Source organism: Staurois parvus, unplaced genomic scaffold (assembly GCF_062004578.1).
Source record: "Staurois parvus isolate SC_StPar_1 unplaced genomic scaffold, SC_StPar_1.0 ptg000032l, whole genome shotgun sequence".
In the NCBI taxonomy this organism is placed as follows: Eukaryota; Metazoa; Chordata; class Amphibia; order Anura; family Ranidae; genus Staurois; species Staurois parvus.
The window spans coordinates 3,101,741-3,121,906 of record NW_028317828.1 but is presented as its reverse complement, the minus strand read 5'-3'; the positions used below and the strand labels follow the sequence as shown (position 1 = coordinate 3,121,906).

At 41.0% G+C, this 20,166-nt stretch overlaps 1 protein-coding gene across 2 annotated transcripts in view; it reads right to left on the bottom strand.

The window, feature by feature from the left end:
• The window catches only part of ANAPC4 (anaphase promoting complex subunit 4), a 176,161-nt gene that overhangs the window by 147,488 nt on the left and 8,507 nt on the right, over positions 1-20,166 (bottom strand). For both annotated transcript variants that reach the window (XM_089660907.1, XM_089660908.1), the window contains exons 2-5: positions 8,417-8,573; positions 4,563-4,668; positions 4,339-4,471; positions 4,019-4,090 (exon numbers count right to left, since the gene is read on the bottom strand). In XM_089660907.1, the coding sequence (XP_089517033.1) occupies positions 4,019-4,090; positions 4,339-4,471; positions 4,563-4,668; positions 8,417-8,524 (419 nt within the window). In that variant the 5' untranslated portion in view covers positions 8,525-8,573. The remainder of the gene's footprint in view (positions 1-4,018; positions 4,091-4,338; positions 4,472-4,562; positions 4,669-8,416; positions 8,574-20,166) is intronic.

The window sequence follows — 20,166 nt, the reverse complement described above, 5'->3', positions numbered from 1 at the left end:
TGACCACCCATCTCATTTCCTGAGGACCTAAAATGCCAGGTCAGTTCATATACTCTCCAAATTACCCCTTTTTGGAAAGTAGACAGTCCAAGGTATTTAGTAAGAGGCATGGCGAGTTTTTTAAAGTTGTAATTTTTTGTTACTTTGTTTTGGAAAATGAAGACTTTAAATACTGACTGGTGACAGCATGTAAAAAAAAAATTACCGTAAATCATTTTTCTACTATTTTTTTTTTAAACTTTTTCTTGTTTTACTATTTGTTTTTACATCAGAGTAGCTCAGCATAGTGACACTGTACTACCCTGATGACCACTGACATAAGCAATAGTTAACCATCATGAATGGCTTTCCATTCATAACAGCTTCCTTAGTGTTGACATGCTGTGACTGGCTACAGCTAGTCACATGATACAGGGTGCCAGGTACTATGTGATAGCTGTGGGCCAATCACAGCTTCACAACAGTAAGCAGTCATGAATGGAAGCCCTTCGAGATGGTTTTGTTTACATTGTAAGCATGTGATCACTATGATTGGTCATAGGAATCACATGGTACACCGGCCGCTCACAGCTCACGGTATAAGAGCACACAAGTGCACATGTGCTCAACAACGTACCACTCTGCTACTGAGCCTGTAGCTGTTGCCCACTCACAGTAAAATGCACTGTGGGCAGGCAGCAAGTGATTAAAAAATAAAAATCATAAATATACTGCAATGATTTATTCACAACCTAAAATAATTTTTATCCAAGAGGTAAATTCAAAGCCCAATTAAAGCCTTACTTTTTTTTATTGTTATGCTGTCAGGCTGCATAAAAAGTAAACAATATGACATTATATATATATATTTTTTACTACTATGTGTGTTTAAAGTGTTAAAAACCCACAACAGTAAAAATCAGTCTGTATATGCAGTAAAGCATGCTTGTTACACTCACTGTGGAACCTAAGGGGTTAATCCTCTGCATTGGGTAAAAGTGCTGTTTGATCCTGTCTTCTCTGATCCTACCTGCAGAAACCTTCACAACTTGAACCCTGCTCCTTTCCACTCTGTAACTGACCAACTCTATGACAGAATCTCTCCCCTGTCCTGACCACTGCTGTCTACAACAGTTCACTTTCATCCACATTAGACTCACTTGCTCCTAACAACACGGAGCATCAGGCCCCGACCATTACAACCTTGGCAGACTGACTACACCAGAAATCTTAAACTACATAGTCGTGCGCTGGAGCGATTGTGGCGTAAAGCCAAATCTCAACAAGCATTCACCCTACATAAATCTGCTTTCAATTCCTCCCTTCATGCTGCCAAACACACCTATTTTGTCACTCTTATTACTACCTTGTCATCCAGTCCTCGTCGTCTCTTCTCTACTTTTAACTCTACTTTCTCCACCTCCACCCAGTACCTTACTCAGTGCTCACAAGATTGTAAATCATTTCAAAAACAAGATTGACGCAGTTCGTAGGGGCATCGCCACTGCATGGACATCCATCCCACTTAGCATACCTTATACTAAACTTCCCTCAACACTTTCCTCTTTTGACCTTGCTACTACCGAAGAGGTCACTAAGGTTTTCTCAGAAGCCTGTCTCACTACCTGCCCCCTGGATCCTGTCCCCTCACAACTACTACGGTCACCCTCTTCTTCCATCCTATGCTCCCTCACTCACATCTTCAATCTTTCCCTCTCTACTGGTGCCTTCCCCTCCCCTCTAAAGCATGCACACATCACTCCCATACTTAAAAAGCCCTCCCTGGACCCCACCAACCTGAACAACTTAAGACCCATCTCTCTGCTGCCATTTACCTCTAAACTCCTAGAACGTTTAGTCTACAATCGCCTGAGATCCCTCCTCACTAACAACAACAACCTTCTTGACCCTTTACAGTCTGGCTTTCGCTCACTACACTCCAATGAAACTGCCCTACTAAAACTCACTAATGATCTAACAGCTAAAACCAATGGCCACTACTCCGTACTCTTACTACTCGACCTCTCTGCGGCTTTTGATACGGTTGACCATCCCAGACTCCTCAAAAAACTCCCCTCTCTTGGCCTCAGAGACTCTGCTCTCTCCTGGCTCTCCTCCTACCTATCACAGGGCTCCTTCAGCGTTACCTATAACGCTGCCTCCTCCTCTTCACTCACTCTTTCTGTAGGGGTCCCTCAAGGTTCTGTCCTTGGACCCCTTCTCTTCTCCATCTACACCTCCTCCCTTGGTCACCTGATAAACTCCCATGGCTTTAAGTACCATCTCTATGCTGATGACACACAAATCTATCTTTCTACCCCTCACCTCACCCCTTCAGTCTCCTCTCGAATTACTAACCTACTAAGTGATATATCGGCATGGATGTCACTCCACTTCCTCAAACTCAATCTTTCCAAAACTGAGCTCTTAGTATTCCCGCCAGCCCGTGTCCCCTCCCCAGAATTCTCCATCAAGATCAATAACACAATCATCAGTCCCTCCCCTCATGCCAGGGTACTAGAAGTAATCCTAGACTCCCATCTGTCCTTTCAGTCCCAAATCCATTCACTGTCCAAATCTTGTAGACTTCACCTTCGCAACATCTCTAAGATACGCCCGTTCCTAACCTTGGAAACCACTAAGCAACTTATTCACTCCCTTGTTATATCTCGCCTTGACTATTGTAATTCCCTCCTCACTGGCCTACCTCATCGCAGGCCTACCCTCTTCAGTCTATCATGAATGCTGCTGCCAGACTCATCCACCTTACTAACCGTTCTGTATCTGCCACCCCTCTCTGCCAATCCCTCCACTGGCTTCCCATTGCCCAACGGATAAAATTCAAAACAATAACATATAAAGCCATTTATAACTCTGCCCCAAATTACATCACCGATCTTGTCTCTAAATATCACCCAAACCGTACTCTCTGCTCCTCGCAAGACCTCCTACTCTCTAGCTCCCTTGTCTCCTCCTCCAATGCTCGTCTCCAGAGCTTCCCCATCCTCTGGAACTCTCTACCCCACTTTATCAGACTATCGCCTACTCTAATCTTTTTTAGGCGATCTCTGAAAACCTATCTCTTCAGGGAAGCCTATCCTACCCTCAGCTAATACTGGAATCTTCTACTCTTCCAACCAGTCCATCCCCCACAGTTACTACCTTTTGTACCACTAGCCCCTCCCTCCTATATTGTAAGCTCCAAGGAGCAGGGCCCTCTTATCCCTCTTGTACTGAAATGTATTGTTGCTGTATAGTCTCCCGTTATATTGTAAAGCACTGAGCAAATGCTGTATAAATCCTGTATAATAATAATAATAATCCTCCCCTTCTTCCAGTGTCCCCCTCTTATCTCCTGATAAGACATATCCTATGGAGTCACTCTGCACATGTTCAGTTTGGTGTTAGGTATTGATAGAGAGGGATTTTTTCTTTCCTTGAGAGAATGCATGTGATCAGCATAGGGTCGATTAGCACTGTCCAGGCAGAGGTCAGGGGTTCTGCATCCTCCTACAACAAAATGAAAACTCCTCCTACAAGGTTAACCAGTGCTCGGCTGGACACTGATAGAAGTCACAAGACTAATCTAACTGCTGATGGAAAAAAGGTATTTAACAGTTTATATTTACTAAAATAATTGCACTTCCATGTTCTGTATACTGTAGGAGACCAGATATAGTGAATGCAGGATCCTGGGTTTAGTAACACTAACTATATTAAGCTGCCCTATGCTCACAGCATGCTGAAGAGCTGAACTGCTGCTTTCACACAAAGTGCAGCAGCCAGAGTCTCCATCAATCTGACACTCCCTTTAATCAGCAATGCTCACACATCTCCAGCTTACCCCCTCTACAGTACAATCAACAATGCTAACACTTCCTGAGCAGCGTTGTTAACTGCAATACTGTGCACACACACACATACACACACAATCCAAAGGGCACAATATTTTATCTGCATTAGAGGGTTATATTTTTGCAAATTGTAAAACAACTATCACATTTCCACATTTACATTTGATTAAATAAAATGGGCTTACTTTTTTGGCAGTGCTGGTAACTTTGGTAGAATGTTAGATTCATTTTCTGCCTTATAAAACGATGTCAAGACGCTATAAACAGAAATACAGAATATCCAGAACATCATTTATAACTAAGAGAAAAGGAAAAAGTTTTAACCTCTTAATAACAAAGGTCCAAACAAACCTTAATGCCTGAAAACAGTTTGTCAATGCTAAAACATGCCAAAGTTGCAAAAGTTCTTGGGGGTTCTTCAAAACCTCTAGCACATCTCCCTTTGTCCTCAATAAGATATCTGTCTATCTATGGCCAAATTAAACTCAACCTTTTAGGTACTTACCTGCTTTCCTCGGTCACTTCCATCCAGTGCATACAGGACACTGTTGCTTCTACAGAAAAGGAATGTAGAGTCTCAGGCTTTTCTACATCACAAAGCACAACACGTTTGGTATCAGCCAGGCCAAAAGCCAAAACTATAAGTAAAAACAAAATGTTTCTCTTAAAACACTGTCACAAAGATACCAAAATGCACTGAATACATAAAATATAACTGATCCAGTTTACTTTTGCCATCAGGTCTCCATGCCAGGCATGATACTTCTTTCCCTGTATTCTCATTTGGTGGTAAATTCCACACTCTCTGAATATTTGCCAGTCGATGTAGCAACAGCTAAAAGGAAATCATATCAACATAATTATCTTATATACTGATTAGATTATTAATCACAATGACTTTAAAAGCATAAGTGTCATCACCACAAACATACCAAAAGCAATTCCCTGTAAAGTATAGGCCGTGGGGCAGTGTCTCCTATCTTAACTCATCTGATATGGTACAACTTACTCCAGAAACCTCAGCATTTCCAATTTTCAGGAGTTTTGGATGCCTGTGAATCCCACTATGTGCTGTTATTCAATCTGATAACCCCTACATCACTATTATACTGCTGAGCTCTACAGCACCTTTGCGGCCCAAAAGATTTAGCTGTAGATTGCCTAAGGCAGTTGATAAAAGTAGCAGCTCACCACTGTAGGATATATCCTGCACACACAGACAAAGGATTCAAATTAGCAGCATACACGTGTATGTTACACACTTCAAAAAATATATACTTACATTCTAATCTAACAATGGCAGACTCATAAAGGGTACATTAAAAAAAGCACAATACAATGTGTTAAAAGTTTTAATTAAAATCTTCATTGGTCTACAGGTATTTGGTAAGACTAAAACACACATTTTTAAAAGATGCTTTCATTTCATGCCGGTTTAACAGCTGACACTTGATTGAGGGTGCAGCTGTTTGATCGGCTGAGGACAGCTACTTATTTAGTTGGCAGAAGAGACATTAGCCTTACTTTATGAATAAAGATGAATTTTATATATTTGTTTTTTGGATACAGCACCAAACATTAGGTGTGTATGCCATTACCTGCAAGTGGCTAGCTGCTTCTCCTCCTAAAAATCATCCCTGTAGTGTGTCCTTTAGAGTGCCGCATACTACGCTGAGTGGCTGTCTTCCAGCATAGTGAAGGTTAACAAAGCAACTACTACAGAGAGAAAATAAAAAATACGCAGCTCCTTGCCATTCGTATCATTCACACTGCTACACTCCAATAAAGAATTGCCTTCTGTGATGGGCAGTGGAGATCCTGTCATTTAGTGCCTCTTCATATTCTATTCACAGAACATTATGGATTGTGGTACAATAATAGTAGAACAACAGAGAGAGCAGAAGAGGGTTGTAGCAGCACAACTTTACTCCGTAGCAATCGCTGCTGTTAACCTTCACAGCACTGAAGACACTCATTCAGGGCAGTATCTGGCAGCTGAGGAGGAGACACCATGGGGGGTGATTTTTAGCCAAAGCAAAATGTCTGTAGGTAATGGGACACATACAATTAAACATCAATGTGTTTGGTGCTGCATCCCCAAAAAAAAAAAAAAAAAAACAATTATTATACTAGACTTCAGCTTTAGGAAATACTTGCAACAATCACCAAGGAAATTCAGGCTCCAGTGTTTGCGATCATTTCAATGCATAAAAAGCCTCCTTGATGTTTGTATAGAATACTGTTATACTGGAAGACAGCCCAACCATTTAAAGTGATTCTAAAGGCTTCTAAAAATAACAAACATGTCTATACTTACCTGCTGACTGCAGTGGTTTTGCACACAGCAGCCCAGGTCCTCCTTTTCTTGGGTCCCCCGCAGGCTCTACTGGTCCCTCCCTACTGTCGGTTGTCCCCACAGCAAGCAGCTTGCTATGGGGGCACCCGTCCATTCACACACAGAGCTGTGGATCGGCCCTGCCCCTTCTCTGTTCTCATTGACTCAATAGCTGTGACTGAGAGCAGTGGGAGCCAATGAGAAGAGGGAATCCCGGGATAACCAAGACTCTATTGCACATTGCTAGATCGAGAGGGGGCTTAAGCGAGTATTAGAGGGGGCTGGGGGGGGGATGCTGCACATAGGTTTTTTTACCTTCATGCATGAAGGTGAAAAAAACTTTGAACCTGTAAAACCACTTTAAAGTCCAAATAAACTTCACAATAGTTATTTCTGCTTCAATAGTCAAATGCCTGTGAGATCCCTCACCAGCACCTCCTGGGTGCCGGTCTTCAGCAACCTTGGCTGGCTGGTGTAGGATGTTGCCATTCTTGTGCGTGCGCGGGAGTACACTTAATTGAAGAGATATTCTATGGCTCTTATGCAATAAAGAGCCTGCGTGCTTGCAGTTTATAGGCACGCTTATTAGCAGACCAGCATGGCTTAGCACAGACAAGTATAGCCTCTAGTAAAGTGAAAGTTTAACCATTAGCCGCCCAGCCAATGGCCGTTTGGCGGCTTCAGAAGTGTCTCTGCACTCCGGGTGCACGCCATTTGGCGTGCTCCCGCACATGCGCCATTTGCGCTAATGCAGAGCGCCGCAGCAGTGCGATCTGTCACCGGCCGTGCACCTCGGACACGGCCGATGACAGATCAGAGTACCAGCTCCCGTTGCTGGTACCATGTGACCTGCTGTGACCAATCACAGCAGGTCACATGACAGTTGTATACAATGGATGGCTTCATTCATGATGCCATCCATTGTATACTAGTGCCTAGCTGTGAATGGTCACAGCTAATCACATGCACATGTCATGTGATTAGCTGTGACCAAATCACAGCTAAGCACAAAAAAAAAAAAAAGCTGAATGAATCGATTTCATTCAGGTAAATGCTTGCTTATAGCAAAGTAATTCTTTGCTATAAGCAAATTGTGTAAAAAAAAAAAAAAAAATACTGATCACTTCCCCAAAGTAGTACAATGTTACTATGGTAAGATTGTACTACTTTGGTCATAGTAAAATATGAAAAAAAAAATCTTAAAAAAAATAAAAAAAAATGTAATAAAAAATTAAATATAATAAAAAAATTAAAAAAATATATATATATTTTTTTTTTCATAGTGTCACCAGTCAGTGTCCCTGTTCACCGCCATGCCAGTTATAGGATGACGCTGTACTGCACTGGTGACAGTATGTAAAAAAAAAAAAATAGTGAAAATAATTTTTTTAATTTTTTCATTTTCCGAAAAATTATGACAAAAAAATACAACTTCAAAAAACTCGCCATGCCTCTTATGAAGTACGTCGGACTGTCTACTCTGCAAAAAGGGGTCATCTGTACTATTCTGACATTCTTGGACCTCAAGAAATTAGATTGGCTGTCAGTACTTCAGGATTGATCAATATTCAGATCTATACCATAGTTTGTGAACTCTATAACTTTCCTACAAACTAAAAAATACATCCTAATTTGGGTTATTTTCACCAAAGACATGTAGCAGAATACATCTCGGCCTAAATTTATGAAGAACAATTATTTATTTGAAAACTTTTAGAACAGAAACAAAGAAAAATGTGTTTTTTTTTCAAAATTTTTGGTCTTTTTTTGTTAATTTAGCAAAAAATAAAAACCCCAGCGGTGATTAAATACCACCAAAAGAAAGCTCTAGTTGTGTGAAGAAAATTATAAAATTTTAGTGTGGGTACAGTGTTGTATGACCGCGCAATTGTCATTCAAAGTGTGAGAGCGCTGAAACCTGAAAAATGGCCTGGGCAGGAAGGTGTAAAATTGCACGGTATTGAAACGGTTAAAGAAGGGTTTTCTGGCTAGGTAGACCTTTTACCATGGGTAGGACTTTATTGTAAAATGGCTGAGACAGCTTATTTTAGGTAATAATAAATCCCTACACATCAATCAGTCTGTGTTCACACTAATGTCTACTTGGCTTGATAAAACTGTTTAAGCATTACAGCTGTGTAGCCATGAGACAACGGAAATTAATATTCAATCAGCCAGGTTTCTCATATGAAAATGACATATTGCTGCATTTAAGTCTACCATGTGGTGATAAAAACACACAACCTACCTCTCCAGTTTTGTTAACAAGTGCAATAAGATCTCTTCTGGGTGACCATGACATAAATATGATCTCATGGGGCAACTGCTTCTCCCCAACCTGACGAAATGACCGCATTGTTGTCTACGAGTTACAGCATGCAGTTAGTCTTTCACTGGTTTTCCCACTGCAGTCACAAAAAGACACATGAAATGTTATTTTAAATACATTTTACTTGTTTTATAAGCAAAATAATACAAAATAATTACAAATCAAGCATCGCACACTATCATTAACCATGCATTTGAAATGCGATGATGTTGTACAAGCTATACCGAGTGTGAAACAACAAAATATGCATAGGACATTATCATATCGTCAGATCCTTTGGACATGAGCGCAAAATTCCAGGTACATGTTAGAAATTCATTCATAATACAGCATGTAAATATGTTAAAGCCCAAATGTAGCTTTCTCTTTTTAATGTTAGATCATTCAGGGTGCACAAAAAGTATTTCTAGTAGTGCTCCATCCCTGTTCTAATTTCCCCTTCCCTGACAGCATGTTGGATGTTAGGACTGTGTGTAAGAGCAGTCTGTGTTCCCACACACTGCTCAGGGAAGGTGTTGGTGGTAATCATGGAGTTGGGCTTTAGGGCTTGTTCACACTATGCCCAAATCTGAATAGCACAGAAACGCTCTGCATGTTCCTGTGTGATTCGCATGCGGTTCTGTATGGTGCAATTTTAGCCCAATCATTTTTAATGAAATCACACTGCAGCAAAAGGAGTGCACGCACTACTTTTTAAAACACACTGCAACCAGATCGCATAGTATAAAAGTACCATGCGTGACAGTGCGGGAAGGTGCAGGCAAACACACTGCGTTTGGGGTGTCATTAACTTTTTATTGAGATCTTCTGCAGATCGCAATTGTAGTGCATTTTGCATGAAGTTTGAATCAGATGCGGACATGGTGTGAACCAGTCCTTAACTTCTTGCCGACCAGCCACTGTAGAAATACGGTAGCAGGGCAGCACGGCTGCGCGAAATCACATTTTAAAACGTGCTTTTGCAAAACAAGTAAGGGGCGCACGCGAGGCGTGCCACTGCCCTACCTGCACCGCCGATCGGGGCCGCGGGTGTCAATCGCCGGGTCAGGGCCAGTCATTACCTGCCGTGTCCCGACGATTAGCGGCAATCACTGACAAAGAGCACGTCTGCAGTGTTTACACTGCACCTCTGCTTTCTGTCAGTTCCGTCAGCTCCTGACATGCTGATCCGGAGAGAAGAGTTTATCTCTCCGGATCAGCGTGTTCCTGTGCAGTACACACCCCCGCCCCCTAGTAAAACACTCCCCTCACACAGTTAACCCTTTCAGGGAATAAAAAAGTTAACCCCTTCCTCCCCAGTGCCATTAGTACAGTGTCAGTGGGTTTTTTTTTGCACTGATCACTGTATTGGTGTCACTGGAGATGTCAGTGACCCAAAGTCAGTTCCCCCCAGTGTCAGAATGTCGCACGCAGTCCTGCCATAAGTCACTGATCGCCGCCATTATTAGTATAAAAAAAATAAAAAATCCTAGTATCTTTCCCGCCATTTGTAAATGCTATAACTTTCACGTAAACCAATTAATTTACACGTATTGGGGTTTTTTTTTTTTTTTAGCAAAGACATGTCGCAGAATGCATTTTGGACGAAATTTATGACGAAATTTGAGTTTTAAATTTTTTACTGGACATGTTTTATAGCAAAAAGTCCAAAATATTGTTTTTTTTCTCAAAACTGTCAGCCTTTTTTTTTTTATAGCACAAAAAAAAAAAACCGCACAGGCGATCAAATACCACCGAAAGAAAGCTCAATTTGTGGGAAAAAAAGGACGTAAATTTAATTTGGGTGCAGTGTTGCATTACCGCGCAATTGTCAGTTAAAATAACACAGCGCCGTAACACAAACCTCTTCTGTAACCGCTTCCTGACCACCCTATAGCAGAAATACTGCTACAGGGCAGCATGGGTGCGCAAAATCACATACACACATATACATATATATATATATATATATATATATATATATATACACACACACATATGATTTGCGCTCCCATGGTTTTCACACCCCTCCCAGATAGCGTCAGATTGCCCGTCAGTACACCAGTCATCACATTTAACCCCTTGATTGCCGGGAGCACGCTCATGTACAATAAACCTCCATTGCTAGTATAGTGTCTGAACGGGTCAATATCTTTGATCAGATCAGCACTATACCAGCATTCACATTAGCATAGCGTCCCCAAAAACGCAGCGTTAGTGGGATGAGCCCTGGCACCTGCCAGCACCTGCGTTTAGCCCCTACGCTTACCCCCCCTTCTGCCCCAGCAAGCACAGTGCCAGTAGGTCACTGTCACTTGATACATTGCACACAAAACCACAGTGTTTGCAGAATCAGGCCTGATCTCTGTTAGCACTTGCCGGTAAATTTTGATGACTCTCATATGCAGCAGAGTGCCAGTACTAGTGCCGCTCTACCTTTTGGTGAACTGGCGAGTACCAGCGGTCTAGTACATCTTGGTATTTCACATACCTCCTTGATTTTTGGAGCTGTTTTTCATGGAATATTTGTATGCGTTGATTGTGGATCAAAGCAATTTATATGCACAAAAATTTATCGCAGCCAACCAAAATTCAAACCTTGCCAGACCAGTTGCATGGAAACTCATTACAGTTTTCGAATTTACATTTTTTTTGGGCCTAACCCTCAATATGGGCATTACTGAAAAAAATGAATTGCAGTTGTATTGGTCCGCAGACCCGATTCATCATATGCCCGTGTTCTCTGCTGCCATGGCCAGGCATAGACATGAGAGTATAATGTGTTTTATGCATTTCAATGACAATACACTCTGTCATCCTCGGGGTGACCCTAAATTTGACCGGCTCCACAAAATTCAGCCCCTCGCAAATCACCTTAACCAAAAATTTGCAGATGTCTATACTCCCCAGCAAAACATCTGCGTTGATGAGTCCTTCATTAATTTTTCTGGCCGCCTTGCATTCAAAAATTTCTCCCCTGCAAGCGTGCCAAATATGGGGTCAAGATGTAGAAGACCTGTGAGAGGGCAACAGGCTATACTTATAAGTTTTGGATTTACGAGGGAAAAGATAGTCATGTGGAGCCCCCTGGATGCCCAGACTACATGGGGAGCAGTGGCAAGATAGTTTGGGACTTGGTGTCATCCTTTTTCCATATGGGGTACCACTTAAACGTGGACAATTTTTATTGAAGCATGCCACTTTTTAGACATTTGTACAATCTTGGAACTGGCACATGTGGCAAAGTGTGACCTAATGTGTGCCCACCATTAGAAGTGCGTGGATGCAGGGTGGTATATTCTAATGGTGGGCGTACCACACACTTTTTCTGTCAGAGATATCTTCTCATTTTTGTCATTCAGTCCACAGGCTGCATACAAAAAAAAAAAAAAAAAAGAACATAGTATATATACCCAACAAGGACCAGCGACGTACTGGTACATCACTGGACTTTGAATGGTTATAACAGGATGATGCCTACAGCTGCAGGCATCATCCTGGTATTGTTTTTTTCAGCCGGCGATCGGCTTTCATTTAAAATCAATCCTAGTGGCTAATTAGCTGCAGGATTGCTTTTACAAGCAGCGGGAGATGATGCCCCCCCTCCCCCACTGCCTTCTACAGCCTTCTCGGGCAGTCCCGTGCCATCGGGGGAACCTGAGAATGCAGCCGGTGTTTCTGCCAGCTGACCATAGAGCTGACTGGAGACCAGAGTGGTGCCAATCATCTCTATAGCCTAAGAATTCGGAAGCTACAAGCATTTAATCACTTCAGTTTTGCAGGATATAAACAGTGCCATTTGTAAATTGGGAAAGCATCTGATCACACCGATTTTGGTTTGATTAGATAATGTAAGGGCAAAGGAGATATCTAGAGCCTGATCGACTCCAAATTTCTCAAAAAAGAATATATGACAATGCCCATTGAAGTTATAGGGGATATTTGAATTCCCAGTTATAGCATTAAAAGTGATAAAAAAAATGAAAAAGGTACAAAATGTAAAAAAAAAAAAAAAAAAAAAAAAAAAAAAAAAAAAAATCGCCCCTCCCATGCGCGCACACCTGTGTGCGCAAGACTTGACCCTGTGCCGGTATGTAAACAGTGGTTGCATCATGCATGTGAGGTATTGTCGTGAACGTCAGATCAAGGGCAGTCATTCTAACACTAGACCTCCTCTGTAAATCTAAAATGGTAGCTTTTAAAGCGTTGCCTATAGATATTAAAAATGTTTGCAGTTTGTCGCCATTGCACGTGGCATGCGCAGTTTTAAAGCATGTCATGTTTGGTATCTATTTACTCGGCATACCATTCTTTTATATTTTACCAAATAATTGGCCAATATATTGTGTTTTTGTGCATTAAAAGTAAAAAAAGTGTTTGTTTTTTTATTTGCTTTTGAAAAAAATCGCTGCACGAGTACTATGTGCCATAAAAAATTGTAATACCCACCATTTTATTCACTAGGGTGTCTGCTTTAAAAAATATATAATGTTTGGGGGTCTAAATTAATTTCCTAGCAAAAAATACTGTTTTTTTTCATGTGAACAAGTGTCAGAAAAGGCTTGGTCTTCAGGTGGTTAGAAGAGCGAGTGATGTGTGGCATAAACTTCTAATGCTGGGCATAAAACACCCCCACTCCCCAAATGACCTTTTTTTGGAAAGTAAACACCCCAAACTATTTGCTGAGAGGCATGTGGAATCAATAGAAGAGTTTATTTTTTTACCACAAGTTTTTGGAAAATAAATAAAATTTTTTTTTTTTTTTTTTTACACACAAAATTGTCAGTAAATGATTTACTGCTCACACATGCCATGGGTATATGTAGAATTACTCCCCAAAATACATTCTGCTACTTCTCTCAAGTATGGGGGTACCACATGTGAGACGTTTTGGCAGTCTAGCCAAGCACAAGACCCCAAAATCCAATAAGCACCTTCAGGCTTTTAAAGGGCTTTATTTCCTCATTACACTTCCAGACTACCTATCATAGTTTCGGAGGCCCTGAAATGCCAGGATAGCACCAAACCCCCCGAAATGACCCCTTTTTGGAAAGCAGACACCCCAAGGAATTTGATAAAAAGCACGGCAAGTATTTTGCAGATCTCATTTCTTGCCTCAAGTTTTTGGAAAATGAAGAAAAAAAACAAAAACATTTTTTCTATTCTTTTTTTATATTTCAAAACCTTGTGAGAAAAAATTAGATCTGCAAAATACTCACCATGCCTCTTTTTAAATTCCTTGGGGTGTCTACTTTCCAGAAATGGGTCATTTGGGGGGATTTGGTGCTATCCTGGAATGTCAGGGCCTTCGAAACTGTGATAGGTAGTGAGGAAGTATAATGAGGAAGTTACGCACCTTCAGGCTTTCAAAGTGGTCATTGGATTTCAGGCTCCTGTATGTGGCTAGGCTCTCAAAAAGTCCCACACACGTGGTATCCCCATACTCGGTAGAAGTAGCAGAATGTATTTTGGGGTGTAATTCCACATATACCCGTGGCTTGTGCGAGAAATAAATCATTTAAATGACAACTTTGTGTGAAAAAAAAGTTTTGTCATTTTCCAGAAACTTGTGGGAAAAAAATAAATCTTCCATGGACTCAATATGCCTCTCAGCAGATAGCTTAGGGTGTCTACTTTCCGAAAAGGGGTCATTTGAGGGTGTTTATACTATCCTGGTATTTTAGCACCTCAAGAAATGTGATAAGCAGTCAGAAAGTAAAAGCTGTGTAAATTCCATTATCTATACCATAGTTTGTAGACGCTATAACTTTCACACAAAGCAATCAATATACACTTATTGGGAATTTTTTAACCAAAAACATGTAGCAGAATACATTTTGACCTAAATTTATTACAAAATTTTAGTTTTTTTGGATATTTTTTATGACCGAAATGAGAAAATATTTTTTTTGTTGAAAAGTTTTTTTTTTTTCCTTTAAAAATTTTCTGGTTATAGCGCCAAAAATAAAAAGTGCACAAGTGATTAAATACCACCAAAAGAAAAGCTCTATTTGTGTGAAAAAAAGGACATAAATTTCATTTATGTACCGTATTGCATGACCGCGCAATTGTCTGTTAAACTAGGGCAGTGCTATATAGCAATAAAATGGCGTAAATTGCAGTATCTATACCACAGTTTGTAGACGCTATAACGTTCACACAAAGCAATAAATATACACTTATTGGGATTTTTTTTTTACCAAAAACATGTAGCAGAATACATTTGGCCTAAATTTATAACTAACTTTGAGTGTATTATATATTTTTCATAGCTGAAAGTAACAAATATCGTTTTTCTTCCAAATTTTTGGTCTTTTTTTGTTTATAGCGTGAAAAATAAAAAGCGCACAGATGATCAAATACCACCGAAAGAAAGCTCTATTTGTGTGATAAAAAGGACGCAAATTTAGTTTGGGTGCAGCATTGCATGATTGCACAATTATCAGTTGGATTAGTGCAGCGCCGAGTAGCAAAAAGAGGCCTGGTCATTAAGGGGGGTAAATCCTCAGGAGGGCAAGTGGTTAAAGAAATTCTAAAGCTTTAATTTATTTATTTTTTTATAAATTTATTTTTAAATTATTAATATGTTATACTTACCTCTGTTCTGTGCAATGGTTTTGCACAAAGCAGCCACGATACTCCTCTTCTGGGGTCCCCCGCCAGTGCTCCAGGCTCCTTCTGCCTTCCAATTACATCCCCCCCCTCCCAGGAAGTCGCCTGTTCACATATATGCGGATTGGATGCAGTCTGAACCGCTTCCAATCCGCATGACATGTGAAAAAGCAATGAATCCTATGGTGCCTGTTCACATGTCCGGTGCACTGGCGGTGCGGATTCAGTGTGGTTTTAAAAAAAAGATTCATGTACGAATTCTAAGCAGTGCAGTCCGGTTCAGGTGCAGATGTTAGGCAATTGATTTCTATGGGAACCGTTTCTAAACTGCATATGTATGAACAGGATAAGATCCTGAGCTAACCCTGTCCTGAACCTACTGTAAACCTGATGTGAACCTTTGAACAACTACTGTATCAATTAGCTGTGAAACCTGAGCTTCAATCCGCATCACACATACTGTATGTGAAAGAGCTCTGATCTCCCACATTACAAAGTCTCTAATTGTTCATAGGGAAGACAAATGGCAGAGCTGGCATCCCCATTACAAATTGTATATGTGTGTTTTTTAAGTGCATTGTTTTTACATTTATGGAATAAAGATATGTAAACTTTTTAACTTCTTTGGCTGTGTACAAATGTGAGTATACATAGTCCCATTACTTATTCTCTCTTTTTAGTTATTGATTTCAGGGATGATACCCTCCAATGGTTTAATTATTAAATGACAATTCCCACACACGTATTGTTTTGGACTGCATCCATACACACAGACAGTGGGGCTTTGCCCCTTCCCCCACTCTCTAGTTGCAGGATTTGATTGACAGCAGCAGGAGCCAACAGCTTTCGCTGCTATCAATCTGTTCTGTGAGGAGGGAGGGACCTGCTGCTCTCGTGCACAGCGCTGGATCAGGACCGGGCTCAAATAAGTGTGATGATGCACAGGGGATCCTGGACATAGAAGGTTTTTAACCTTAATGCAGAGAATGTATTAAGGTAAAAAAAAAATACCTTAAGGCTTTATAACCACTATAAATATACACAGTAGCTTTCAATAAATCCCATCAAGGGACCTTTTTCAGGCACTGCCTGTTATAATGTGACAAATGTCTTCCAATTGTGCTCCAGTGACATGCAAACACATTGCTCTGGCATGGTATACTGTTGTCACTGACTGGTCCAAACCAGAAATGTGCAGCAAATGCTGGAGAGAGTGCATGTAGATGGGAAGTGGCTCAAAGAGGCTGGAGGAGATCTGCAGCACTGAGAAGCAAAAAAGGAGGTGAAAAAATAAACACCCACAACAATAAAGCCATGCCAGTGCTTTAGCAAACTAAACAGCACCAAGTTAAGTTTTACATCTACCAATTCAGGCAACCATTTGCACCAGTGTTGGTAACATTGCCAACACATGTGGCAAATTAAGGTAGTTCTTACAACCTCCAATTTAAGAATGTATCACTATGGCAGCAACCGAGTTTTAAAGAAATACCACCATTTCTCACATTGGGAAGCAAAGTATGACTAGGAACCAGTTCTGAGCTGGTATACAACTATACACCTGTACCCTGAGTGGGGCATACCTGTGCTGGGATCTGTCATGTACAGTGGGGCAAAAAAGTATTTAGTCAGCCACCAATTGTGCAAGTTATCCCACTTAAAAAGATGAGAGAGGCCTGTAGTTGGCATCATAGGTAGACATCAACTATGAGAGACAAAATGAGAAAAAAAAATCCAGACAATCACATTGGCTGATTTGGAAAGAATATATTTGCAAATTATGGTGGAAAATAAGTATTTGGTCACCTACAAACAAGCAAGATTTTTGGCTCACACAGACCTGTACCTTCTTCTTTAAGAGGCTCCTCTGTCCTGCACTCATTACCTGTATCAATGGCACCTGTTTGAACTTGTTATCAGTATAAAAGACACCTATCCACAACCTCAAACAGTCACACTCCAAACTCCACTATGGTGAAGATCAAAAAGCTGTCGAAGGACGCCAGAAATAAAATTGTAGACCTGCTCCAGGCTGGGAAGACTGAATCTGCAATAGGCAAGCAGCTTGGTGTGAACAAATCAACTGTGGGAGCAATAATTAGAAAATGGAAGACATACAAGACCACTGATAATCTCCCTTGATCTGGGGCTCCACGCAAGATCTCACCCCGTGGGGTCAAAATGATCACAAGAACGGTGAGCAAAAATCCCAGGACCACACGGGGGGACCTAGTGAATGACCTGCAGAGAGCTGGGACCAATGTAACAAAGGCTACCATCAGTAACACACTACGCCACCAAGGACTCAGATCCTGCAGTGCCTGACGTGTCCCCCTGCTTAAGCCAGTACATGTCTGGGCCTGTCTGAAGTTTGCTAGAGAGCATTTGGATGATCCAGAAGAGGATTGGGAGAATGTCATATGGTCAGATGAAACCAAAATAGAACTGTTTGGTAGAAACACAACTCGTCGTGTTTGGAGGAGAGAGAATGCTGAGTTGCATCCAAAGAACACCATACCTACTGTGAAGCATGGGGGTGGCAACATCATGCTTTGGGGCTGTTTCTCCGCAAAGGGACCAGGACGACTGATCCATGTACAGGACAGAATGAATGGGGCCATGTATCGTGAGATTTTGAGTGCAAACCTCCTTCCATCAGCAAGGGCATTGAAGATGAAACGTGGCTGGGTCTTCCAGCATGACAATGATCCCAAACATACCGCCCTGGCAATGAAGGAGTGGCTTCGTAAGAAGCATTTCAAGGTCCTGGAGTGCCCTAGCCAGTCTCCAGATCTCAACCCCATAGAAAACCTTTGGAGGGAGTTGAAAGTCCGTGTTGCCCAGCGACAGCCCCAAAACATCACTGCTCTAGAGGAGATCTGCATGGAGGAATGGGCCAACATACCAGCAACAGTGTGTGCCAACCTTGTGAAGACTTACAGGAAACGTTTGACCTCTGTCATTGCCAACAAAGGATATATAATAAAGTATTGAGATAAACTTTTGATATTGACCAAATACTTATTTTCCACCATAATTTGCAAATAAATTCTTTCCAAATCAGCCAATGTGATTGTCTGGATTTTATTTCTCATTTTGTCTCTCATAGTTGAGGTCTACCTATGATGCCAATTACAGGCCTCTCTCATCTTTTTAAGTGGGAGAACTTGCACAATTGGTGGCTGACTAAATACTTTTTTGCCCCACTGTATATAACAGCTTCCTGCACAGTGTTGTATCGCCTGACAATTCCCCAGCCAAAAGCTACATGTAAACAAAGGGGCTAGGGATACTGTCAATGTCATCACCCAAATGTGGCAATGGTTTGTCAATGGGTGGGCTAATCTTTCAGGACCACATAACATTTGATTAACAGTGCACTGCAGTGAGCAGATTTGAAAGCCCCTAGTGGACTTAACAGCGGCTATGGATCCTCTACTGCCATATGCGATCACTCAAAAGTAAATCAAAACTGATGGGGAACTAGTCTCTCATTTCCCCATCAGGCCCCATCCACCTCTACTGCAAAACGTGTCAGCCACGTGCCTGACTGTGTAGCGGGATTAGTGGCCGGGGAGGGAGTGCACTGAGCAATGAGTGCCCATTATGGAGCGACCTCAGCACCGGGCACTAACAGATTCATGCACTTGTCTCTTACAGATACATACTTTGGGCAGACACACCAAACAATTTTAGTGCTGCGGCCTGATGGAGTTCTAAAGGGTGTTTATGATACCCTTTATTTATTTTCCCTAATATGGTTCTTCTGTAAATAATGAAAAAGGAAATGATGTGGCGCTGCTACCGAAGAAAAACCTAAACCTGTAAAAAATAAACTTAAAAACGCATGTAAATATCCACAATGAAACAAATAAAATGAATACACAAATCAAGTGATATTATAGTGCATGTGCTAAATGCCAACTATAGAAGTGAAAAAAGGAACATAGATAAGCTGATAATGATCCCTAAACACAGTGTATGTGCATAAACAACAAACCACACAACACTCACACCAATCTGGACTAATTGAAAAAGAAAAAAAAAAAAAATACACCTCACATAAAGTATCAAAACGCATGTACATGTAACGTACACAAAATGAACCAACTAAATCAATATGTGAAAAAACACAACACATTTCGTGCAAATACTCAATAAAACGATGGAAAACACCTACATGCATAAAGTGCAAAAAATATATCTCATGCCGTGCAGAACATACATATATATAGCACACCCTAATATAACAAAAAATGTCCAAGATGGGTGCAATACACATAAATACTCCAGAGCCCAGAGGAAGTCACGAGACACACGTGACGTAACGCGTAGGCGCGCGGTGACGCACTTCAGGTAGGACGCCATCTTTGTGCACCCATTCAGCTACACCCATTGTGAAGGAAAATATCTGTTTATGCTGTTCACAAGAAGGAGGATCATGTGAGTGCATATCTTACTGTTACCTACATTAATTAATAAAAGCAGTATTACACTATTTGAAGCTTCTACTTGTATTCTGTGAGAGTTACTGGCCATACTTACTACGCTACGGGAAAGAGGTCTGCCATTACATATACCAGTCTGAAAGAGGGATGTCATCCAGTAGAAAGTGACGCTGTTATGGAGGAGCTTTTCACATGAAGGATCCAGTGATAGAGATCCTAATAGCGTTGTGACCCTTTACGGGTCGACGCGGGGAGGTGAGCACGCATTTTTTCCATTAGTGGATGCCCTCGTCACCATCTGCACAGTTCACTAAAGTTCACAAGATTTCATATTTTATATGTATTGCACCCATCTTGGACATTTTTTGTTATATTAGGGTGCGCTATATATATGTATGTTCTGCACGGCATGAGATATATTTTTTGCACTTTATGCATGTAGGTGTTTTCCATCGTTTTATTGAGTATTTGCACGAAATGTGATGTGTTTTTTCACATATTGATTTAGTTGGTTGGTTCATTTTGTATACATGTTACATGTACATGCGTTTTGATACTTTATGTGGGGTGTATTTTTTTTTTTAGAAATTTGGAGCACCTATAGTAGTCCTATCATTAGACTACTCACGA